Source organism: Argopecten irradians, chromosome 1, assembly GCF_041381155.1.
Source record: "Argopecten irradians isolate NY chromosome 1, Ai_NY, whole genome shotgun sequence".
Classification (NCBI taxonomy): domain Eukaryota; kingdom Metazoa; phylum Mollusca; class Bivalvia; order Pectinida; family Pectinidae; genus Argopecten; species Argopecten irradians.
Window position 1 is genome coordinate 57,142,827 of NC_091134.1, and position 20,999 is coordinate 57,163,825.

The window sequence follows — 20,999 nt, forward strand, 5'->3', positions numbered from 1 at the left end:
ACTAATTTCTATCAAAATATCATGAAATTCAACTTTGTGATGAGAGAAACTTGAAGATCTGTTTACAGTACGAAGTAGAAGTGACCTTATTTTACCCTGTCTCTAGCAAAAGCACAAACTTACAGAAAAAGGGTAGACACAAGTTTTAAGGATACTTTTTGAATTAAAAATTGTAAGTAACTCATTGTCCATACAGACTTGGCCATGCAAAATTCAAGGAGATTTTCATTTTTTCAGGACTAATTTTATAGCTGTCTTAGTAAAAATCAAAAGGTTCAAGCTGTATATTTATGTTTGCATTTCACATTTTAAATTGGCTGTTTATTGTTTGAGACCATTGGCAACTGTGTTGGTGGGGTGTCAGTAGGCTTATATCACGTTCAGAACGTACAGATGCTTGACAATGTGGTATTTTTGATATTTCATTCTAAGAAGATTTGTCTGGGCCATCACATCTAGTTTATAATGCCTTCACATTGATCCTGTCATACAGATGTATATAATATCACGTCAATTTTCTTTAATTATGTTTAGACCCTTGTCCAGGTATCTTATAGCCGATTCATCCATGTTTCACCCAATTTAGAAAGGTCCTTGAATGTATCAAATAAAATCTTCCCTCTCATTTCCTCCCATGAGAGTTGATCCCACATATATATAAGACATAAGCATTAAGTGACCCTAACAGTACTGTAAACCTAGGGCCGATTTTGTAACAGGGGAGATAATGATCTATAGGTATCACACCACAATTGTTATATAGCCTTGATTCATGTAGATCTTCGTAATATATCTTAAAAAAATATTGATATAAAAACACAATTGTAGGCTATTTTTTTTTATATATATGAAACACAGTCTTAATTTTAAATTCAAGGAGTATTTGTGTAAATTCAAGGATGTATAACAAAAATCTAGGACTTTTCAAGGACATTATTAGATTTTGTTGATTTTCATGGAGTTTCAAGGAGTCATAGCAAATTCCAGGAGTTTTCCAGGACCTGTGCGAACCTTGTAACTAGTACATGGGATGTTTGCGAGTCTTTCTCTGACTGGAAGCTGTTAATTCATTGAATAATGAAGATTAATTTCTCACCTCCTGGCACCTGTTCCATACAGATCTTGAAGAAGCCATCCTCACTTACAGAGCCCAGGTATTTGACAATATTTCTGTGGGCTAGGCGACAGTGAAGCTTGATTTCCTCATGCAGTGGCTGTACCTCTCTGTACCAAGCATGAAGAAATTATTGTGAAGTGCGTTTTCATACAACAGGACAAAAATTGTGAACAAGAGGCCCAGAGGGCCTGTATTGCCCACCTGGTTATTGTAATGCTAAGTAATGTTCTGAATACAGGATCATTGTTTCTTTTCTGAAGGAATTTAAAGATTTACCTCTAATTTCCCTATTGGGACCCATTCTTTCTGCTCCAGGGGGTCAGAACCAAAATTCATACAAACTATGTTCTATTCCCAAAAGCATGTTTCTTGCCAGATATGGTTACATTCCATGCAGAACTCTATTTTGACAAGTAGCAATTTAAAGGATTTACCTCTATTTCCCCTATTGGGCCCGCCCTTCCTGCCCCCGGGGGGTCAGGGCAAAAATTTATTATACTAGTTCTGTTCCCCTTCACCCAAGAATGTTTGTGGCCAAATTTGGTTTCAATCCATGCAGGACTCTATGACGCCGCGCCATGACATAAGCATTGGGACAGGTGAGGTAAAAATGTTCAGGTCAGTGAGAGCAAATAATGACCATTGACCACCTACTTATTTTCAGCCTACCATTTAAATGTTTTATTGTATAATAAGAACTGCCCCCGGATGGCACAAATTAGTTATAACTCCATTAATAGAGGACATTGCAGAACCCTATATATAGTTTACTCAACTCCGCTTATGTTGGGATTCTGTGTCGACAGACAACGGACGGACGCACAGACAGACAACCCGATTACAGTAAACCTCCACCTTAACTTTGTTGCGGGGTATAATAAAAACATGGTTAGTTTCACATAATTACAGTTTGTGATACATATTGAAGATATAGTCCATTTCATTTACACTTACAAATGTTAGGCCAAAAAGAGGCCCAGAGGGCCTGTATCGCTCACCTGGTTTGTAATGCCAAGTAATGTTCTGAATACAGGTTCATTGTTTCTTTTCTGAAGGAATTTTAATATTAACCTCTAAATCTCCTATTGGGCCCCACCCCTCCTGCCCCCAGGGGGTCAGAGCCAAAATTTATACAAGTTCTGTTCCCCTTCCCCCAAGGATGTTTATGGCCAAATTTGGTCACAATCCAAGCAAAACTCTAGGACAAGTAGCTATTTATAGGATTTGCCTCTATTTCCCCTATTGGGCCCCACCCATTCTGCCCCCGGGGGGCCAGAGCCAAAATTTATACAAGTTCTGTTCCCCTGCCAAAAAGGATGTTTGTGGCATAATTTGGTTACATTCCATTCAGAACTCTATGACTAGTAGTGATTTAAAGGATTTACCTCTATTTCCCCTATTGGGCGCCCCCCCCTCTCCTGCCCCCGGAGGGTCAGAGCCAAAATTTAAACAAGGTCTGCTCTCCTACCCCCACGATGTTTATGGCCAAATTTGGTTACAATCCATGCAGAACTCTAGGACAAGTACCGATTTATAGGATTTACCTATAATTCCCCTATTGGGCCCTGTCCTTCTGCCCCCCGGGACCAGAGCCAAAATTTATACAAACTCAGTTCATATTCTCCCAAGGATATTTCTAGCCAAATTTGGTTACATTCCATGCAAAACTCTGTGACTAGTAGCGATTTAATGGATTTACCTCTATTTCCCCTATTGGGCCCAACCCCTCCTGCCCCCAAGGGGCCAGAGCCAAAATTTATACAAGTTCTGTTCTCCTACCCCCAAGGATGTTTATGGCCAAATTTGGTTACAATCCATGCAGAACTCTAGGACAAGTAGCGATTTATAGGATTTACCTATAATTCCCCTATAGGGCCCCGCCCCTCCTGCCCCCCGGGACCAGTGCCAAAATTTATACAAACTCAGTTCTTATTCTCCCAAGGATATTTCTGGCCAAATTTGGTTACATTCTATGCAGAACTCTATGACTAGTAGCGATTTAAAGGATTTACCTCTATTTCCCCTATTGGGCCCCACCCCTCCAGCCCCCAGGGGGCCAGAGGCAAAATTTATACAAGTTCTGTTCCCCTTCCCCCAAGGATGTTTGTGGCCAAATTTGGTTACAATCCATGCAGATCTCTAGGACAAGTAGCGATTAATAGAATTTACCTCTATTTCCCTATTGGGCCCCACCCCTACTGCCCCCGGGGACCAGAGCCAAAATCTATACAAGTATCTGTTCCCCTTCCCCCAAGGATGTTTGTGGCCAAATTTGGTTACAATCCAGCAGAACTCTAGGACAAGTAGCGATTAATAGAATTTACCTCTATTTCCCCTATTAGGCCCCCCCCTGTCCCCGGGGGGTCAGAGCCAAAATTTTATACAAGTTCTGTTCTCCTACCCCCAAGGATGTTTATGGCCAAATTTGGTTACATTCCATGCAGAACTCTATGACTAGTAGCGATTTAAAGGATTTACCTCTATTTCCCCTATTGGGCCCCTCCCTCCTGCCCCCGGGGGGTCAGAGCCAAAAATTTATACAAGTTCTGTTCCGCTTCTAAAAAGGATGTTTGTGGCCAAATTTGGTTACAATTCATGTAGAACTCTATGACTAGTAGCGATTTAAAGAATTTACCTCTATTTCCCCTATTGGGCCCCGCCCCTCTTGCCCCCAGGGGACCAGAGCTAAAATTTATACAAGTTCTGTTCCCCCTCCCCAAAGGATGTTTGTGGCCAAATTTGGTTACATTCCATGCAGAACTCTAGGACAAGTAGCGATTTAAAGGATTTACCTCTATTTCCCCTATTGGGCCCGCCCCTCCTGCCCCTGGGGGGTCAGAGCCAAAATTTATACAAGTTCTGTTCCCCCTCCCCCAAGGATGCTTGTGGCCAAAATTGGTTACAATCCATGCAGAACTCTATAACTAGTAGCGATTTAAAGGAAATGTTGACGGACGGACGGACGGACGGACGGACGACGGACGGACGGACGACGGACGACGGACGCCGCGCCATGACATAAGAATTAAAATCGAGACTGCCGCATCGAACGCACCCCAAATTTCCATTCGAAAACGCACCCGGAAATTGGCTCCAATTTTAGTATGCACCTTTCATTTCCGGTAAAAAATGGCTGCCGATGTCAGCATTTGCTCAAAACGGAATGTTTCCTCCCAGGATTATGTATTTTCGACTGGTTTCTTTTGGATATAGTGACGATTGAGATATTTAAAAGCTGTTCTTAAAGACTGAGTAAGAATTTACATTTTCTACACGTGTTTTCATTGATTTTCATGTCCTTCAAGTGAGAAAAAAATAAAATGTTATCTGCCGCATTTGTTTTCAGAGAAATAAAAAATATTCCCGCCCCCCGCACTGACTTTTTAAAAAAGTGGCCTGAGAAACTAACAATTAATTTTTTTTGGCCTTATTTATATCACATAAAATATCACCTATTTCTTATCACTAAGAACATCTATATAGGTCCACTAGCTACTTACTGATCATGTTTCTCTGGAACCTCTTTGACAGCTATTCGCACTTGAGTCTTGATGTCACGAGCAGCGTACACGACACCATAAGTGCCACGACCCAAAACTACTTTATTCTTCCTCTCATCATACTCGTACTCAAACTATGGAACATGAAGATAAATTACAGTTTAACCTCTTTAACTCAAACTTCCAAATAAAAACAGAGTTTTAATACTATGATTTGTTGATTATGACTACAATTTTAATTAAATATTATATATTCAAACACATTACACTTGAATACTCTGATCATTTTGAATTTTACCATGGTCCAGCTGACTTTATGAGATTTGACTCAGCCTACGACATGTGGCAATTATTGATTCTATATTCATATTTTTTGTGTTAAGGACCATTCTGTTGACAAAGAAACATTATTTGAAGACAAGTTTGTGGTTAAGTAAATATTACTGTATATTGTAAATGCCTGCTAGTACTTTTGCGAATTTTGTGACCAAAATAAATTAGTGAAAGTTTATCTCTCTGAATTGATATCTACATCACTCATATTGATACAGTATCCATTCAGTTTTTAAATAGTTTGCAAAATTCAGTAGTCGCGAAAGAAAGTTGGTTACAGCACTTAAAATTGCAATACTGCTTCAATATCCTGTACGGAAGATGACAACACAAGCCTTACCTCAATCTGATCTGTTTCATCCATTAGATCAAACACTTGGCTGTCAGTCTGATTGGCAATCATATTGGACACCAACTCGTAAAATCTGCAGAGAAATACCAATAACAATCTTTTAATCCTTACAATGTATACAATGAGATAGTGCTTATACAGTGATAAATCTAGAATTGGAAGGAATTTAGCTTTTTCAAATTAAAGGACAATTTGTTTAGTCTTTGTTTTGATCCAAAGTGCAGCCATTTGACAGAGAAGTTTACCTAAGAAAACTGATTTCAGTTTCAATCCAAGTCCTATTACAATAGTGACAAATGCAAAACATTACATGTTACATTAGAAAACAGTCAGACATGTATTAAACATTAGATCCTACCTTTTTCTCTGTGGTTCTGATGAGAAGAATATGTGAAAATCATCTGAGTTTTGCTGCACATAGAGAAACACTGCTCGGCAATCCCTCTTATACAAGCTATAATAGAGAAAACAGAAGAGTTAAGCATGTTATATTGAATATCTTTTCTATTCACCATTAACTTACTAGCTAAAGTGAGCAAATGATAGAAATGCACACTAATTACAGGTGACAGAGCAAAAAGTAAGATTTCAAATTGATGCTATCATTTACTACCAGTAACAAAGCCAAATTAAATGTCAACTATATACAGAATATGTTTTAACACAGGACTTCTGTGATCCCAAAACAACTACAACTTACCATTGATTAGTCCCATCTATTGGCGGTTATGATGCTATCTAAATCATATCAAAATATGATGTCACAACCACCGGAAGGTAGGACTAATTGAGGGTACATTGTACTTTGTTTGTAATTTGTTTTTGGATCTCGAAACACATGTATTGGATTAAGATTGCCATTTGATTCATACAGTCATTAGGGAAGTTTGGTGATAACCGCACTAGGGTTTGATTGAAACAATTGGAGTTAAAGTAAAGACGTTTGCTAATGGAAAAGCATAGCCATAACTAACTTTGCCAGAAGACAAACATTTTGCAAAGACTAGAAGCAGAGGAAGAACCAGTACAGTCACATATCAGCGGATGTTAAGGAAATGATAGACGTACCTAACGCCCTTGATGGCTGTACAAGGGAAGCTCCACTGGTATGTATTCCTGGCCCCGTCCTTAGAACACACATTCCATAACTTTACCTCCTACAACATAGGTTATCTCAGTATAGTAAATCAGCAGTGCATGGTCATATAACATTCAAAGTTCAGTGCATAATATAGGCTCAAAAATATCCTATTTCTTAACATACTTTTGGTTGTCATGAAGAAGGTAGAAAATAGAGAAAATTACTGAAGCTTATTATAAACCAACTTTTTCTGTGTCCGATTTTACTTTCGTGATCAAATTAAATTAGCGAAAGGTTATTTCTGCAAATGTATAATTTTCTATACCTGATTAAAATAATAGTGGTAGGTAATTCTATTCAATTCAAATTGTGGGAATGTTAAACTTATTTTAACATGAAAATCTCAAAATAAAGTGGCCACGAAAGTTGGTTTAATCAACATCCTATTAACAGCCAGGGTCATGTAAGGTTTGTTTGTTTGTTTGATTAATCAACGTCTTATTAACAGCCAGGGTCATGTAAGGACGGCCTCGCATGTATGCAGTATGCAGCGTGCATGTGGACATAGAGACTGCGGTATATTCGTGTTATGTCTTCTTGTAAAGTGGAACTGTTAGCTTTTTATGGTGCTGTATCACTGAAGCATGCTGCCGAAGACACCAAGCAACACACCCCATCCGGTCACATTGTACTGACAACAGGCGAACGTTTGGTGACCTGTGATGGCAGCCTCACAATCTCACATTATCGAAGTTGTGAGATTGCTAGGTCCCGAGGTAAGGTGGCAAAGTTGCGAGGCGAGATAGCGAGATTGCCAGCCTCACATTCTCATGGCCTCACCTCGCTGCCTCGACTAGCGATCTCCCAAACCTTGTGTAAGGGGCAGTTATTTCCACATGTGTATTGACAAACAAATGTCTAATTGATAGAGTTATAACTCTTTTTGCTTCATATCCCTAAGTTATCCTTATACTTATCAATGAAGTAATATCTTAACCAATGATTGACAGGGGTTATATTATGTAATTTACAATAAAATATACGTACATCTGTTTCTGTATCTTCGTCTATGTTGACTTGTATAAAACAAGGCATGAACACTTTGGTTGGCTCCAAGACAAGTACCTGAAACAAAAAATTCATCATCAAGGTAAAGGTTTCCATTATTTTTCTTCATACTGAATGTAACCATCAGGACAATTTAAGATGAATATATAAATATGCATAAAACACATGTCAAAGATATAAGACTGAAATCATCCCCACAAACAGAAATGATAAGAAACACCTACCGGAAACAGGATACCCTTTGAAGCCATTTCAGTTTGTGTGGCTGCAGCAAAAAACTCCATCCAGAAAGTAAATAACTATAAAATAAAAGACTTTTTATAGCAGACAAACAGTTAATACCAGACCCTCTTGGGTTTAATATATTTTATATCAATGTCTGTAACACATATAGAATGATCTCACCTACAATATTCTTAATTAGATTCCCAAATAAATATATCAAATGGTCGGTATATATATTATCATGGAAACTTGAAAAACATGATAGGGAGATATTTGTAAGGAAAAGTTAACTACAGAAGGTGTCAGGCAAACATCAGTAAATACCTGTCATGAACTTGTGTTGAAATATCAACTATTTAATGTAGCCAACAGTGAGAGAAAGATATTAAGGGGAGATAATAGCAGAATTAATTAGTCTAACATTAATACCTGTTTTTCCTGCCCTGGGTTTGGCTCCTCCTTTCTGAACTTCATGATAAGACTAATATTTCCTACTGTGGACTTTAGGTACCTAGAAATAGATTCTTATAGCTTATTTGTTTTGTCATGGGAGGACATATAGAATGTAATGCTAGGACAAAACATATACATGCAGATCTGACTTACAAGAATTACTAGCATCTTAGACAGCGGAACTCAAAATCTAAAAATATTTCATTAATCAAGATTCATGAGTTAAATTTATTGTGTTTTCTGAACTTAACAGTTAATTTCTGCCTGTCTCAGGTCTACCAAAGATACACAAGCCAGGATATGAATTACTACCTTAACAATGATTAATTGATGAATGCAAACACATCATCAAAATCATAACATAAAAGAACAATCAAGTAATAAAATCTAATCTACCATACTAACACTCACCAGTCAGGTGGCTCCAAGTTAAACATACACTCAGCAGCTTGTATAGCTTTCCCATACTCCTCAGCCAGGACAGAGATTTCAAAAAACGTGGCAACATCCCAATAGTCGGATAGAGAGGGTAAGCTTCCCTTCTTACCAATAAGGTTGTTTAAAACTAAACCTAAGGACAATTATATATAACATTAATTGATCTATACTAAACATTTGTCTCTTCTAATTGACCATAGTTAATACATTTCAGTGGCATTATATATTGAATTATCTTCTTCAGTAAAACATATATCTATAGTTATAATTCTTATTAGGATCATTTGTCTTAAGTGTTTTCAAAAAATCTTCCATAAGAAAAAAAATCTAAAGGTACATCAATTATTGCTTATTCAATCTTTCATTGAGGGTCATGTAAATTTTGCTGTTGTTTCATTCTACAACAAAAATCAGGTAACTTAAGATTTAAATACATTTTCTCTTTCTAAAAGAGACATTTAAGTACCATCATTATTAAGTTTTGACATATTTACCTATTCTTTGAAGCTCAGAGCAGTTGGAGAATCTCTTTCCTGAAATCACTAGCAAGGTTGCTAAATTGATACCTGCATATTCATGTGGTTGCTTTTCAAAACCTTTACGATACCTAAAAATAAATACAATTCATAATATCTGCATTATTTTCAATATCAAGATGCATCAATTTGTGACTGACAAAATACTATGAGTCCTAAATTGTTTTTATACTAGTGATGCATGTAAAAAGAAGCTCAATAATACAGGCACTACTAGTGGATCAAATACAACAAAAGTTTTGAACCTGTTGAGATCTATCCTTCACTACAAGAATAACACATTCACTGGGCAATGTCTTCAGTTGTCATTGGGAGACCTTACCATTCAATGGCGCTCTGTAGACAGGTCTGATCCTTGTAGTTTGAGTCTACAAACATATCCTTGTGTATACGCCCACAAAGACAGAGGATATCAGGGGTCTGATTGTCTGGAACAGCTAACACCTGTAACATCAAAGACAGAGGATATCAGGGGTCTGATTGTCTGGAACAGCTAACACCTGTAACATCAAAGACAGAGGATATCAGGGGTCTGATTGTCTGGAACAGCTAACACCTGTAACATCAAAGACAAAGGATATCAGGGGTCTGATTGTCTGGAACAGCTAACACCTGTAACATCAAAGACAGAGGATATCAGGGGTCTGATTGTCTGGAACAGCTAACACCTGTAACATCAAAGACAGAGGATATCAGGGGCCTGATTGTCTGAAACAGCTAACACCTGTAACATCAAAGACAAAGGATATCAGGTATCAGGGGCCTGATTGTCTGGAACAGCTAACACCTGTAACATCAAAGACAAAGGATATCAGGGGCCTGATTGTCTGGAACAGCTAACACCTGTAACATCAAAGACAAAGGATATCAGGGGTCTGATTGTCTGGAACAGCTAACACCTGTAACATCAAAGACAAAGGATATCAGGGGCCTGATTGTCTGGAACAGCTAACACCTGTAACATCAAAGACAAAGGATATCAGGGGTCTGATTGTCTGGAACAGCTAACATCTGTAACATCAAAGACAGAGGATATTAGGGGTCTGATTGTCTGAAACAGCTTTCAGACAGCTAACACCTGTAACATCAAAGACAGAGGATATCAGGGGTCTGATTGTCTGGAACAGCTAATACCTGTAACATCAAAGACAAAGGATATCAGGGGCCTGATTGTCTGGAACAGCTAACACCTGTAACATCAAAGACAAAGGATATCAGGGGCCTGATTGTCTGGAACAGCTAACACCTGTAACATCAAAGACAAAGGATATCAGGGGCCTGATTGTCTGGAACAGCTAACACCTGTAACATCAAAGACAAAGGATATCAGGGGCCTGATTGTCTGAAACAGCTAACACCTGTAACATCATAGACAGAGGATATCAGGGGCTGATTGTCAGTAACAGTTAATACCTGTAACATCAAAGACAAGGAACAGCAGGGGCCTGATTGTCTGGTACAGCTAACACCTGTAATATCAAAGACAGAGGATATCAGGGGGTCTGATTGTCTGTAACAGCTAACACCTGTAACATCAACGACATAGCAGGGAATTCTATTGTGACTATGAAATAGATTTTTAATTGTGACCTTGACCATAATTACTTCTGTATGTGACCTTGATTATGAAAGTTAATACATACTTGATTTATAACTTTAAGGGCCTTTGCTCTGTCTCCATTTTTATTTCTCCTACAACACAAAAATCAACTCAAATCAGATTTTAGCAAATGTCTGTGTTATGATGAGCCAGCTATTTATCTAAGGCCAAAAAAAAATAATTCTTAGTTTCTCAGGCCCCGCCGCATCGACATTTACCCCCCGCACCAACGTTTTTATGCGCCATAACTTAAAAATTAAAATCGAGACCGCCGCATCGAACGCACCCCAAATTTCCATTCGAACTCGCCCGAAATTTCCATTCGAAAACGCACCCGGAAATTGGCTCCAATTTTAGTATGCACCTTTCATTTCCGGTAAAAAATGGCTGCCGATGTCAGCATTTGCTCAAAACGGAATGTTTCCTCCCAGGATTATGTATTTTCAACTGGTTTTCTTTGGATATAGTGACGATTGAGATATTTAAAAGCTGTTCTTAAAGACTGAGTAAGAATTTACATTTTCTACACGTATTTTCATTGATTTTCATGTCCTTCAAGTGAGAGAAAAATAAAATGTTATCTGCCGCATTTGTTTTCAGAGAAATAAAAAATAAAAAATATTCCCGCCGCCCGCACTGACTTTTTAAACAAGAGATCCCAGAGGGATCTTGGCGCCCACCAAAGAATGATCTATGTCTGACAACAGAAAGAGGGATCTTTTCCCTGCTGCTTTTCAAACTTTTACTACATACTATATATGAACCTTGAGAAAGATCCTTTCAGTACTTTCTGAGATATGTAGCAGTAACAAACTTCAATTATCAAAATTCAAGATGGCTACCTGTCGATCATCTTGCTGACCGATCTGTCCCAAAATGCAATATGCACAACTAGGGTCGTAGGGGAACCTACATATGAAATTTGAGAAAGATTCTTTCAGTACTTTCTGGGAAATAGTGTTAACAAACTTTAACTACCAAAATCCAAGATGGCCGCCGGTCGGCTATCTTGTTGACCGATCACTCCCAAAATGCAATATGCACAACTAGGGTTCAAGGGGAACATGCATATGAAATTTGAGAGAGATCCCTTCAGTACTTTCTGAGAAATAGCGGTAACAAACTTTAACTATCAAAATCCAAGATGGCCGTCAGTCGGTCGGCCATCTTGTTGACTGATTGGTCCCAAAATGCAATATGCACAACTAGGGCCCTAGGGGAACCTATATATGAAATTTGAGAAAGATCTCTTAGTACTTTCTGGGAAATAGCGGTAACAAACTTTAACTATCAAATTCCAAGATGGCCGCCAGTCGGCCATCTTGTTGACACCGATTGGTCCCAAAATGCAATATGCACAACTAGGGCCCTAGGGGAACCTACATGTGAAATTTGAGAAAGATCCCTTCTGTACTTTCTGAGAAATAGCGGTAACAAGAATTGTTAACGGACGGACGGAAGGACGGACGGACGGACGGACGGACGGACGACGGACCACGGACGAAAGGCGATTTGAATAGCCCACCATCTGATGATGGTGGGCTAAAAAGTGGCCTGAGAAACTAACAATTAATTTTTTTTGGTCTAATCATTAACACGTGGAATTTTCTCAAAGACATATCAATACTCATTTAGTGATAAAATCGTTCATGCAATTCAAAAAACTTTTTTTTTATGAACTGTAGATTTAATCTTATTTTACAAGTACAATTGTTTGCAATATCCACATGATAGAATGATACAAAATTTGTGTACAATCTTTATTGGTGTATTTTTAACTATGATGTCACAGCAACCGTGAAAATATTAATAGTTGATACACCAGAACATCAACGTTTATGCTATACTGTATAAAAAAATTGTGAAGGAAAATCAGAATCAATGTTGTAAATAACTAGACTACTAACCGGTTGAGGGCCAAACAGCGTTGTAAGTAACTAGACTATTAACCTGTTCAGGGCGAAACAGCGTTGTAAGTAACTAGACTACTAACCTGTTCAGGGCGAAACAGCGTTGTAAATAACTAGACTACTAACCTTTTGAGGGTGAAACAGAATTGTAAATAACTAGACTACTAACCTTTTGAGGGTGAAACAGCGTTGTAAGTAACTAGACTACTAACCTTTTGAGGGTGAAACAGAATTGTAAATAACTAGACTACTAACCTTTTGAGGGTGAAACAGAATTGCCAAATAACTAGACTACTAACCTTTTGAGGGTGAAATAGAATTGTAAATAACTAGACTACTAACCTTTTGAGGGTGAAACAGAATTGTAAGTAACTAGACTACTAACCTGTTCAGGGCAAAACAGCGTTGTAAGTAACTAGACTACTAACCTGTTCAGGGCGAAACAGCGTTGTAAGTAACTAGACTACTAACCTGTTCAGGGCGAAACAGCGTTGTAAGTAACTAGACTACTAACTGGTTGAGGGCGAAATGGCATTGTAAGTAACTAGACTACTAACCTTTTGAGGGTGAAACAACGTTGTAAATAACTAGACTACTAACCTGTTCAGGGCGAAAGCGTACTGATACATAACCATTGTCTGTCCATGTATCTTGTTGTTCGGTATATGTTCTAGGTCCTCTATCAGTTTAACCATGGCATTGTAGTTCTGTGAATATTAAATACAAAATTCAGATATTCATTACAATAACAATATAGTGATGTAAGGACAAAAATACAACCAGACCATGATAACTTCAAATACCTCCTTTTACACATTGTTAGAATCCAGAGAAGTAGCAAGAGAATATCATAATGACTTCAAATTCATTATTTACCTGAAAATGGCCGACAGAGAAAACCATGCTTACTCATATACTATGATACTGTTAATTACCTGAGAATCACGGAAGGAGATGAGCATGTTCACTACAACATCGACAGACAACAGTTGTGGATCATCTAGCCTGGTTCTTAGTCTCTCCAGAACCTGGAACAAATAAACACATCTAACATTTCCACATAGATGTCCTATGTTTATACAAAAGAGCTTTGTGTTCTATTTGTTCCCTCACAAATAGTTTTTCCCATTACAAGGCCACTATGGAATCAAACAACAACTGCTCAGTTCACCTTTTTTTTTTTTTTTTGAATATCAAGATGTCTGTAAAATATATTATTTACCTGGCCACACAGACAATAGATATTACCTTTGCCAATTCTTCACCCTTAAACTGTTCGCGGGCTTTACGGAGGTCACAGAGAAATCGTTCCTTCTGGTGGGTCCTAGAAATACACAAACATCTCATTCATCCTATATATCATTGTCTGAAATAGGGAATATCACAGTTCTCAAACCTTTACTACCTCAGGAAATCAGCAATACTGTTTGTGATTCCTTTTTATGTTTGTGCACTTTGAGCAGTACAATTTGCTGTACCAGACTTGACCAGGAAGGACATGGGTAACACCATAACTGCCTGTGTTCATATCGTGGCAGCAAGGTGATGGACATAAACCGTAATAAACAATTCCATGGAGATGATTTCTTAATTTTAATTTCTTATTTCCATAATTGCAATTACTTTAATGATTTCAATAACACATCTGACAATTTTAGATTTTGAAAATGCATTATTTGACTTAAACCTTTTATATAGTACAGTGTAACTTTTCAAAAGCGTCCTGATCAGGATCCCTATCGTTTCCTTTTTAATCATTTTCTATGGTCAAATATGACATCCATTTCATAAAAGCTATACTGTACAATCACTTAAAACATTTCAGTTGTGAGTAATTACTTACACTGTGTATTTCTCAACATCACTGAGAGCCTTTTTGAGCTGATGGTAGAGGGACATGCCCTTCTCTGGGTGTGTACAGCTGTCAGAGGGTAAGCCTGCTGGGTTGGAGGCCTCCACCACCACACATGTACCATAATTATCTAACAAGTACGGCAGGAACACTACCCCAGTCCCACAGGATAGCTGGAAAACAATGACACATCTACTGGAACTGTCGTTTTAATTAAATCTTTTGCTAACTAATTTCCGCAATACATGCATCGCTATATGTCATTAAAAGGGCATGTTCTGAAAGAGAAAATGAAGGCCATATTTTGAAAGTTAAATATATAATATTAATTTTAGTAGCTATCATAGCAACTAATTTTCTTTAAATTAAAAATAATTAATAAATACATATAGAAAAAGAAATATGTACATCAACATTAAAACATAATTCATGTAAAATTAGTTCATAGGATTAAGGATATATTCTGTAATGCTTTTATTATCTGCAAAGTTTATGCTGTACTTGCATATTACAGAGTTATCTGCACTTGCGAGTAGGTATTGATTGTAATGTCTTGTGTTTGCAAGCTTAATGTCATAATTTTCAGAGAAAACGACATGAATTGTGTTCACAAGATAATGACATCACAATGGATATTTACCCCCAAGGGAGTTAACTCTATAATACACAAAGACGGATTAGACTTTATTAACATTCCATTTTACCTTCAATGATAATGACTGTTCTGGATCTGTATCATAAAACAGGACAATGTTGTGTTTCATGCCCATGCTCTGACGTACACCTATGTGGTAGAACAGAGCAGACTGTTGTACAGAGATGGACATGTCGACCACCACCACATCAGCATTGTAAAAATTGTCGAGGATGTCCGTCTCCCCAAAGTCAAGCTTCTGAAACAGCAGGTGCTCCAACGACACATTGAGACTGAAAAAATAATGATGTAATAAAAATACAAATCTTTTCTCACCTTGAGAATGTGTTGAAAAAAATATCAATCATTCCTTGATAATGTGATGAAAAAATATCAATCATTAAGTTATTTTAGATTTTTTAATGTTTTTGTTTTAATAATCAGTTGTAATTGCTTTTATTGATGAAATAAAAGAATTCTGTACTAATGTGAACAAACGATATCTGAAAGTAAAAAACCATTGAAATATATTTTAAGGCTTTGTTGTTTTTTCATTTGAAATTTTTTTTCCAGACAGGAATAATAGAGAGAGCTATATATATTTGATATAAAATCAGCTTTCAAATGACTATTGAATGTATCAAACAATTATTTGGAGGATTTTTGGTATTTTAGAGTGAAGAAAAAAATAGTTTGAATTATTTTTGCAAACCATTCTGCACTCAGTGTTTTCTTTAAGCTGACAATGCAAGTTAAAAACATACATTTGAAATTTAAAAAAAAATATTAACGAAATATTTTTTTTCAAAAATTGTTTCTGAGACATCCCCTAGTTATGACAGTGTGGTATCTAAGGAAGTGGCAGCCATTTTTCTTTTGCTCTGCTTCGTAACCTTCACTGGCCAACCCCCTATATAAAGCACGGGACCTTGACACAAGTGTGTCATTCTAAACATGTCTTGTCTCAGATACATATGCCCCGATATAGGAAATAACAATGTCAAATTGAAAATAAACATTGCACTCACCTGGCAATAGTTCATTGAAGTAATAGATGAATGTGTTGTCAGTTATATCCCAACATATGTCCAATACGAACTAATAAAACACTTCAATATACACTAAGTTTTACACGTACATGTTCATCGACACGTGTGTGTCCTTGATAGTTGTCGCTCGTTCGGGTCAGGTACGTAGTCACGTGTATACGGTCAGTTGAGTGCATCGAGTACGATGATATACGTGGAGATATGTGGACGGATTATTGTTTGGATTTCTATTCACTTGCGTTAAAATGTTATTTTGAGAAACATCTAAATGACAACTTAGAGGAGTTGACATGTTTTCTTGCTAAAAAATGTCCCATATAGTTTTACAGGTAGGGTTTTGTTTACCTATTTGTAGGTGATATATACTGTGGACTGCTAGGTGTATAGGTACATGAATGAGCGCACGTGTGTGGATTCACGCGCTTTATATAGGGGTCGGTGAGTCGTCGGAATGCAAAACAAAAATGGCTGTCCTCAACCGGGGAATGTCTCATAAACGATTCTTGAACAACGAGTATACTTATTTCTAAAAAAAATCATTTTAATAATTTTAACTTGCATTGTCAGCTTTAATAAGAGACAATTCAGAACCACTAGCTAGACATGTTTCAATAGATTTGTTATTACCAGGATTTACTCTATTGGGTTCTAAAATTTTGATGTCAGACTCAGTTCCCCTAAAGGAGCATATATATGTAGTTTTCTAGTTTTATATTCAGAAAATGTGTTTCTACCAGTATTTTTTGCTAAATGACAATGAAAAGTTTACCTTTTGGAGACTTTTTCTATAACATTTAATGCCTCTCTGCGCGAGTCCTGTAGAACAGACAGGTTTGATGTGGTCGATACTGTGGTTTTATTATCATTGTTGACCCCGCCCACAGTCCGGCCCCAACTGTCCAGCACACACACCACCTTCATGTCTGGGCTTTAAAAACCTAAATAAAGAAAATCTACACATATATATACCTTAGATTACTGATAGCTTTTAAGAATTTTTCATGTGAGCGTATGAAAGATGGGGATTTTCAAAATCTATTATGCCATTCAATATTTTGTTACAAATATATATGGATTCATGAATAATTTTGTGTTTTTGTTTAATTTAACAGCTGCAGTCTTTTTTATGTTTTTATTATAGTCACAGTAATTTCCGTTTATTAGGATTTTGGTGAGAAGTAAAGTTTGACCATCAATTAAATCTGTCTTGAGAAACTTGACTAGTCTTTAATAGGAGTGATTATCACCTACAATTTTAACTATTTCTATACTATTAGTAATTACTATCGCGGGAAACACTATTGCCATTGTTTAAACTATTGGAGACTACAATTGCAATAGTATTGTGATAGTATTGCACTCTGAACAATCCAGTCGATGAATTGGGCGTACATCTAATGCAGTATTGGTTTATATAGAGTTACTTCTCTTTACCTGCTAGCTTCAGTACCAACTCAAATGCAATGAAGATCATGATTGAGAACATTGTAGGTGTCATGTTTGCGTTCTGATTAAAAAGCATGGAAAATTGACATTTTATCGTGACTGTTAGTCTGTTACTGTATCAAACCTCTGTGAGTACATGATTTTAGTCCAAGTTACAGAAAAATATATGACTATTGAAACTATCGATAGTTTGGTGTACTATCGGATATTGTTATTGAATTTTTGAAATTGCCATCGATTGATCAAGTTTAGAGGCATACGATCGGAATATATTGATAGTCCGATGTGTTGTTACACCCCTAGTCTTTAACATAGCATCCAACAGACCCCTGAGAGGATGTTTCTGATTTTGACTCTTGGGTTTAAAGCATATATGTCTATTTGTCATATGCTGTGATTCTTCAGATTTTTGAGAAATGGTCATATGACTTCTGAAATTGCTATAAGTACAAAAAGTTCAACTAGATGCTCTGGATTCCAAACAATTATGTGGAAATAGATTATTTATTTGTAATATAAAACAGTAACCTTAACATGGAATGCATAACAGTTTAAGTAAGCATAACACTTGCATGTATAATGTTTGAGCTAAATCAGCTGAAGAGAACTACATGTAATTCTTTCAGCCTGCAGGGCAATGAGATCAATAATTTGTGGCCGTTTATCTAACTTAAAAATATTACAGGACACATGGAAATGATTTTTCTATTTAAAGTATAAATGACCTTGACCTTTGACACTAAGACCTGTGAATGAAAAGTAATTTTTAAATTAATCAAAAGCAAGCAAGTTAGTAAGTCTATAGAGATGTATGTATGAAGTTCAGCTGTTTGAGTTTAATCGCCTACAGTGAACTTGGGTTATCTGTGTTGTTGATACTGATGCTACAACAGTGATTAACCTTGCAGTTGGTATATGTCTTCAAAAATTCAAATTTGGGAAACAATTAAAAGAAACTTTAAGAAACTGATTTCGGACTGAAGATTTAAGGCCCTGTAGTGGCTGAATATATATTCCATAGAGATTTTACTTTAAATGAATTTTGGTCTTTTATTTTGGATTATTAATATACTAGCTTTATACCTTTTTTACCTCATTATGTATTTAAAGAAAAAATTGTTCTTTATCAAATTGAGTTTTTGTTGCTTCAGTATTACTAAGCACTATCATTTCTCTATATATCTAGAGGGAAGATGTCGGTTACTTTTACTGATGGATAATTGTCTCCCTTGCACATTTGATAGTGATCTACAAGGATCAGTAATGTATGAATAAGTAAAATTATGTTATGTACTATACATGACCCATATAATGGTGATCACGCGTCCGTCTTTTACACAAAGTTAAGCCACCTCTTTCCCATTCCGATTGTACAATAATGTCAGGCGAATTGTATAAATGTAACACAGAAATTTTTACTCATCACAAATTTAAAGATGCTCCACCGCTGACAAATGGTATTTCTTCACTATCAAAAACAGGAGGAGACGATTTAGTATTTTTCTTCAGTTACAAAAGTTACTTACTTTACACCATTACCACCGTTAAAAAGTTTGAGCTTCTAATTTTGATTCAAGTTAAATATATGAAAAATAATTAATTGCATCCTGAAAAAATTCTGTGGCACTATATCCAATATGGAATGAAGTACTGATTGTGCATGCACCAAAGGCGAAATAAATTATTTTATATTATTTTTTACCTTAATTAGGCATATATATACACGATTAACACCAATTATTGTTAAAATGAAGAATATCATTTATGCTCTGTCGGTGGTGGAGCATCAGGGGAAATACACCTTCAGATAATTATAAATAAAACTTCTTATCATACTGCAACTGTCACAAGGGCCGTAAAATACATAATATTAAACTATTAACTAATCATGTAAATGAGAAATAAGATTAATAAGAAGGACAGGTTTATCAATATTATATAGAATCTCTTTGGTACATACATGTATGTGTTAATCATCACAGAACATTCAAATGTAAATGATTCTAGGACGATCTATATATTTGTTCTAATTATTTCTCATATTTGATAATTAATTAGTTAACTAATTTTGTCTTATCTTATCATTTTTATTTATTATCTCATTAATGATGATGGAAATATACAATACCAGCAGCCATCATTTATTTGTTCTTTTTTTAAATATATTCACCGTCAACTTATAATAATAATTAGATCATAAATGTCGCAAAGTTGCCATGTGAGTCTTATGACGTAGAAAAATATAAGCTTTTCAGAATAGATCTCTGCAAATAACAATCTTGGCCAAGTTTTTAGCAAACTGCTGCAGATCTGGAGCATTGTAGAACATGTCTACCATCATCGACGGTTTACAGCTGCATTCGTTCTAATTGGATGCATATACATTTTGTTAAAATAATTCTTTACCTGTATGCACATGTGCAGATTTGGTGAGGAAGCCAGGCAATCAGCATCTAAAATGATTGACCTGCATCAAAACAGAATTTGAAGGTGCGAATCCTGTCGTTCTTTTCGGAAACTTATTCTGCATGTTTCAATGAAAAAATCCGAAAACAGCCGAAAGGTCAATTAGATCTCGCCACGAGGATGTTTCTACTAATTGATTGTAATCATTCAACTTTCAACCAGAAAAATGCTTTTAACCATAATATGGATAGAAACGATTTCAAAATAATAAAAATTTCATTACTTGGATAAATAATAAAAAAAAGGTTAACATCCGGTGACCTAGTTTTCGGCTCGGACACCAGCAAGCATGTCCTTCGACGAGGTAAGTTGGCAGGTGCCCGCATTGGGATTTGTCGATTTTCATTTCATCAATATGGATTATAAAGTTTTGAATTGTGTTTTTGGAAGAAATGGAGCAGTCCAGTAAATCTGGCATGCTTGCAGTGTAAATATCTAGTCCGAAAACTAGCCGGTGGTGGACCACGTCGATAATTTGACCTTCACCCTTAAAATAAACAAAATATGGTTTAATAGCGATTATTCTTTAATTAACTATTCATGGATAACTCTGATAAGTCACGTTGTTGCATTGCTAACGGTTCATCTAATTTATGCTCTGGGCGTAACATGTCATGGCATGGTAAATAAATTTAAAAGGCGTAGATGTTGGCACGATATGGAGGTGTGTCACTCTATTCGAATCTGATTGGTCGATACCCAATCAGACGGCACGTAGACACTCACAGGGAACTGTCTACTGTCATATAGGCCTAACTGCTTAAAGATGCTCCACCGCCGACAGAGCATAAATGATATTTATCATTTAAACAATAATTGGTGTTTAATCGTGTATATATAGGTCTAGTTAACACAAAAAATAATATAACATAATTCATTTTGCCTTTTGTGAATGGGTAATCAGTGCTTCATTCAATATAGGATAAAGTGCTATGGATT

General features: G+C 36.4%; 2 protein-coding genes across 22 annotated transcripts in view; one reads left to right on the forward strand and one right to left on the reverse strand.

Moving 5' to 3' along the window:
• LOC138334835 (mitogen-activated protein kinase kinase kinase 15-like) overlaps window positions 1–20,151 on the reverse strand; it is a 72,758-nt gene extending 52,607 nt beyond the window's left edge. For all 21 annotated transcript variants that reach the window (XM_069283690.1, XM_069283638.1, XM_069283602.1 and 18 more), the window contains exons 1-19: window positions 20,001–20,151; window positions 16,918–17,086; window positions 15,170–15,392; window positions 14,457–14,638; window positions 13,862–13,937; window positions 13,549–13,641; window positions 13,214–13,320; window positions 10,747–10,795; window positions 9,426–9,547; window positions 9,062–9,174; window positions 8,541–8,700; window positions 8,106–8,187; window positions 7,676–7,750; window positions 7,431–7,508; window positions 6,371–6,459; window positions 5,661–5,756; window positions 5,291–5,375; window positions 4,618–4,751; window positions 1,097–1,224 (exon numbers count right to left, since the gene is read on the reverse strand). In XM_069283690.1, the coding sequence (XP_069139791.1) occupies window positions 1,097–1,224; window positions 4,618–4,751; window positions 5,291–5,375; window positions 5,661–5,756; window positions 6,371–6,459; window positions 7,431–7,508; window positions 7,676–7,750; window positions 8,106–8,187; window positions 8,541–8,700; window positions 9,062–9,174; window positions 9,426–9,547; window positions 10,747–10,795; window positions 13,214–13,320; window positions 13,549–13,641; window positions 13,862–13,937; window positions 14,457–14,638; window positions 15,170–15,392; window positions 16,918–17,069 (2,044 nt within the window). In that variant the 5' untranslated portion in view covers window positions 17,070–17,086; window positions 20,001–20,151. The remainder of the gene's footprint in view (window positions 1–1,096; window positions 1,225–4,617; window positions 4,752–5,290; window positions 5,376–5,660; window positions 5,757–6,370; window positions 6,460–7,430; window positions 7,509–7,675; window positions 7,751–8,105; window positions 8,188–8,540; window positions 8,701–9,061; window positions 9,175–9,425; window positions 9,548–10,746; window positions 10,796–13,213; window positions 13,321–13,548; window positions 13,642–13,861; window positions 13,938–14,456; window positions 14,639–15,169; window positions 15,393–16,917; window positions 17,087–20,000) is intronic.
• A 165-nt stretch (window positions 20,152–20,316) lies between these two features.
• LOC138334922 (homogentisate 1,2-dioxygenase-like) overlaps window positions 20,317–20,999 on the forward strand; it is a 33,955-nt gene continuing 33,272 nt past the window's right edge. Inside the window, exon 1 of the mRNA XM_069283787.1 lies at window positions 20,317–20,364. Coding sequence (XP_069139888.1) covers window positions 20,350–20,364 — 15 coding nt within the window. The 5' untranslated portion in view covers window positions 20,317–20,349. The remainder of the gene's footprint in view (window positions 20,365–20,999) is intronic.